The 2,650-nt window shown below is 37.6% G+C and overlaps 1 protein-coding gene across 4 annotated transcripts in view; it reads right to left on the bottom strand.

The window, feature by feature from the left end:
• LOC110454375 (metastasis suppressor protein 1-like) overlaps positions 1–2,650 on the bottom strand; it is a 104,220-nt gene that overhangs the window by 14,168 nt on the left and 87,402 nt on the right. For 3 of the 4 annotated variants that reach the window (XM_021503843.1, XM_021503846.1, XM_021503845.1), the window contains one exon: positions 807–990. In XM_021503843.1, the coding sequence (XP_021359518.1) occupies positions 807–990 (184 nt within the window). The remainder of the gene's footprint in view (positions 1–806; positions 991–2,650) is intronic. The other variant, XM_021503844.1, reaches the window with a different exon arrangement.

Genomic DNA, 2,650 nt, shown 5'->3' with positions numbered 1-2,650 from the left:
ATAGCACTACATCCCAGGTACCTACTGTATATAGTGAGGTATTCATATCAGTACAGCCCTACTTTATAGCACTACATCCTAGGTACTGGCAAAATATCATCACCCTAGGCCTACTGTTTGCTCAGGAGAAATTGTTCTTTTCTCTAGGCCTCTTGATTTTTCAAAGAAAATATTTTTAATAGTTTGAACACATGTGCGGCTCTTGTGTTCTTGAAAGTAGGTCAAGGTCATTTATTTGAGGAAATTTTATTGGACGCCATGCCAGGTACCTATTTGCCAAGTATCATAACTATTGACATCCTTGTTATTTAGCATAAGTTGCTGAAAGGTTTTTACATATTTTACTCCTTTGACCTTGATTGTAGGTCATGACCCTAGGTCTTCCGGATCCAGAAAAAGTCTTTCTAATAAAAGATTGAATACCTTCGTGCCAGGTGAGCTAAAAATTGAATTTCATTTTCTATTTTTTCTATATACACAAACTCCTAGTGAACATCGATTATATATCCTTGTAGAAATATTGAAGGTTATGGAAATGAATTTGAACACTACAGCTTACACCAATGCAGCTAAATATGCCGACTTATTCTTCAAAAAGGCAAGAAATTCCTACCACCCATAAAGTATAGTTTGTTTACAGAACTGTTAGATAATAAACCATTTCAAAGTTTTCTATAAACAACAAGCAATAAACCCTGCACAAGCAATGTCTTCATTTCACAAGCTGTCAGAGTCATTCCTCGTAATTAAACATAACACTTCACACAAATACACACAAAAATGGAGGATACTCCATGCAATCTTACCGCCAGATGCGATTGTGTCCTTGGAGCCAGCTGGAGTGCTGTCCATTGTGCTGTAGCCGCTGGAACACTGGAGTGAGTTCTGGCTTGCCATGCTAGGCATGTCATAGGTTGATTGTAAAGCGGCTGTGGATGCCTCCAATTCTTTAATAGCCTCTGCAAGCTCCAAAGAATTCTGCTTTATCTGCTGTCAAACAAAAACAGTCGAAATGTAAGATTAATATTATTGAAGTTTTGGTGAGTGAGTCATCTGATTAAATTTCAAATGAAGTCAAGTAAACTTGTTTAGTTTTTGTTTCGAGTCATTGAAATGTAAATGACCTCGAAAATATGCCATTGGTTGAAATATACGTAACAATGGTACATGTACGTACGTACTTAAAAACGCTTCAAATATCGAAGATTTTTGGATCCTTTACACCTAAGATATATAAAACTTAAAGAGATCCTTGAGGGAAATTGATCTGAACTGTCGCAAGATATTCATTAATTCTGTGTAATTTTGAACTTTTCTCTTCATTTCTCTGATTTTTTATTTTATCTGTTGGATTTATCATTTGTCCAAAAGTTGATGTACCTTTTGGCAACTTTTGATTTCCATACTCACTAAACTTAACTCTCAAAATAGGGCAGCTGGCGGCCGTATTGTTTTTTCAGTCCTAGGATTAAACATACTCAGCTATTGGCCAAAGGGAACCTAAAGTACTTTTTGAGAAATAGTGATAACAAACTTGAACTTTAAAAATCTAAGATTACTACCTAGCAGCCAACTTGTTTTTCTGATCAGTAATAACAAGAGGCCCAATGGGCCTGCATCGCTCACCTGGTATTAATCTCATACTTGTAATCTTAAAAGTTGACTAAAATACAGCTACAGGCAGAATATCAGTGTTTGATTCATAAGAACCTATTAAAAGATTTAAACATATGACGCCTGTGACCTTGAATATCGAACAAGGACATCAGGTTGAAAGTGGATCAAGGTCATTCATTTGAACAAACTTGGTAGTCCTTCATCCCAGCATGCTACAGGCCTAATTTCAGTACCCTGGGCCTTTTGGTTATTGAGAAGTTGTTTTAAGATTTTAAAACATTTGACCCCTGTGACCTTGAAAGTTGTCATTTGACCCCTGTGACCTTGAAAATTGGTCAAAGTCATTCATTTTAACAAACTTGGTAGGCCTTCATCCCAGCATGCTACAGGCCCAATATCAGTACCCTGGACCTTTTGGTTATTGAGAAGAAGTCGATTGAAGATTTTAAGACATCTGACCCCAGTGACCTTGAAAGTGGGTCATGGTCATTCAGTTGAACAAACTTGGTAGCCCTTCATCCCAGTATGCTACAGGTCCAATATCAGTACCCTGGGCCTTTTGGTTATTGAGAAGAAGTTGTTTTAAGATTTTAAGACATTTGACCCCTGTGACCTTGAAATTGGTCAAGATCATTCATTTTTATAAACTTGGTAGCCCTTCATCCCAGCATGCTACAGGCCCAATATCAGTACACTGGACCTCTTGGTTATTGAGAAGAAGTCGATTTAAGATTTTAAGACATCTGACCCCAGTGACCTTAAAAGTGGGTCATGGTCCTTCATTTGAACAAACTTGGTAGCCCTTCATCCCAGCATGCTACAGGCCTTATATCAGTACCCTGGGCCTTTCGTTTATGGAGAATAAGTTGTTTGAAGATTTTAACATATTTGACCCCTGTGACCTTGAAAGTGTGTCAAGGTCATTTATTTGAACAAACTTGGTAGCCCTTCATGCCAGCATGCTACAGGCCCAATATCAGTACCCTGGGCCTTTTGGTTATTGAGAAGAAGTTGTTTGAAGATTTTAAGACAT

This window comes from Mizuhopecten yessoensis, unplaced genomic scaffold (assembly GCF_002113885.1).
Source record: "Mizuhopecten yessoensis strain PY_sf001 unplaced genomic scaffold, ASM211388v2 scaffold7817, whole genome shotgun sequence".
Taxonomy (NCBI): domain Eukaryota; kingdom Metazoa; phylum Mollusca; class Bivalvia; order Pectinida; family Pectinidae; genus Mizuhopecten; species Mizuhopecten yessoensis.
This window is presented reverse-complemented; position numbering and strand designations above follow the sequence as displayed.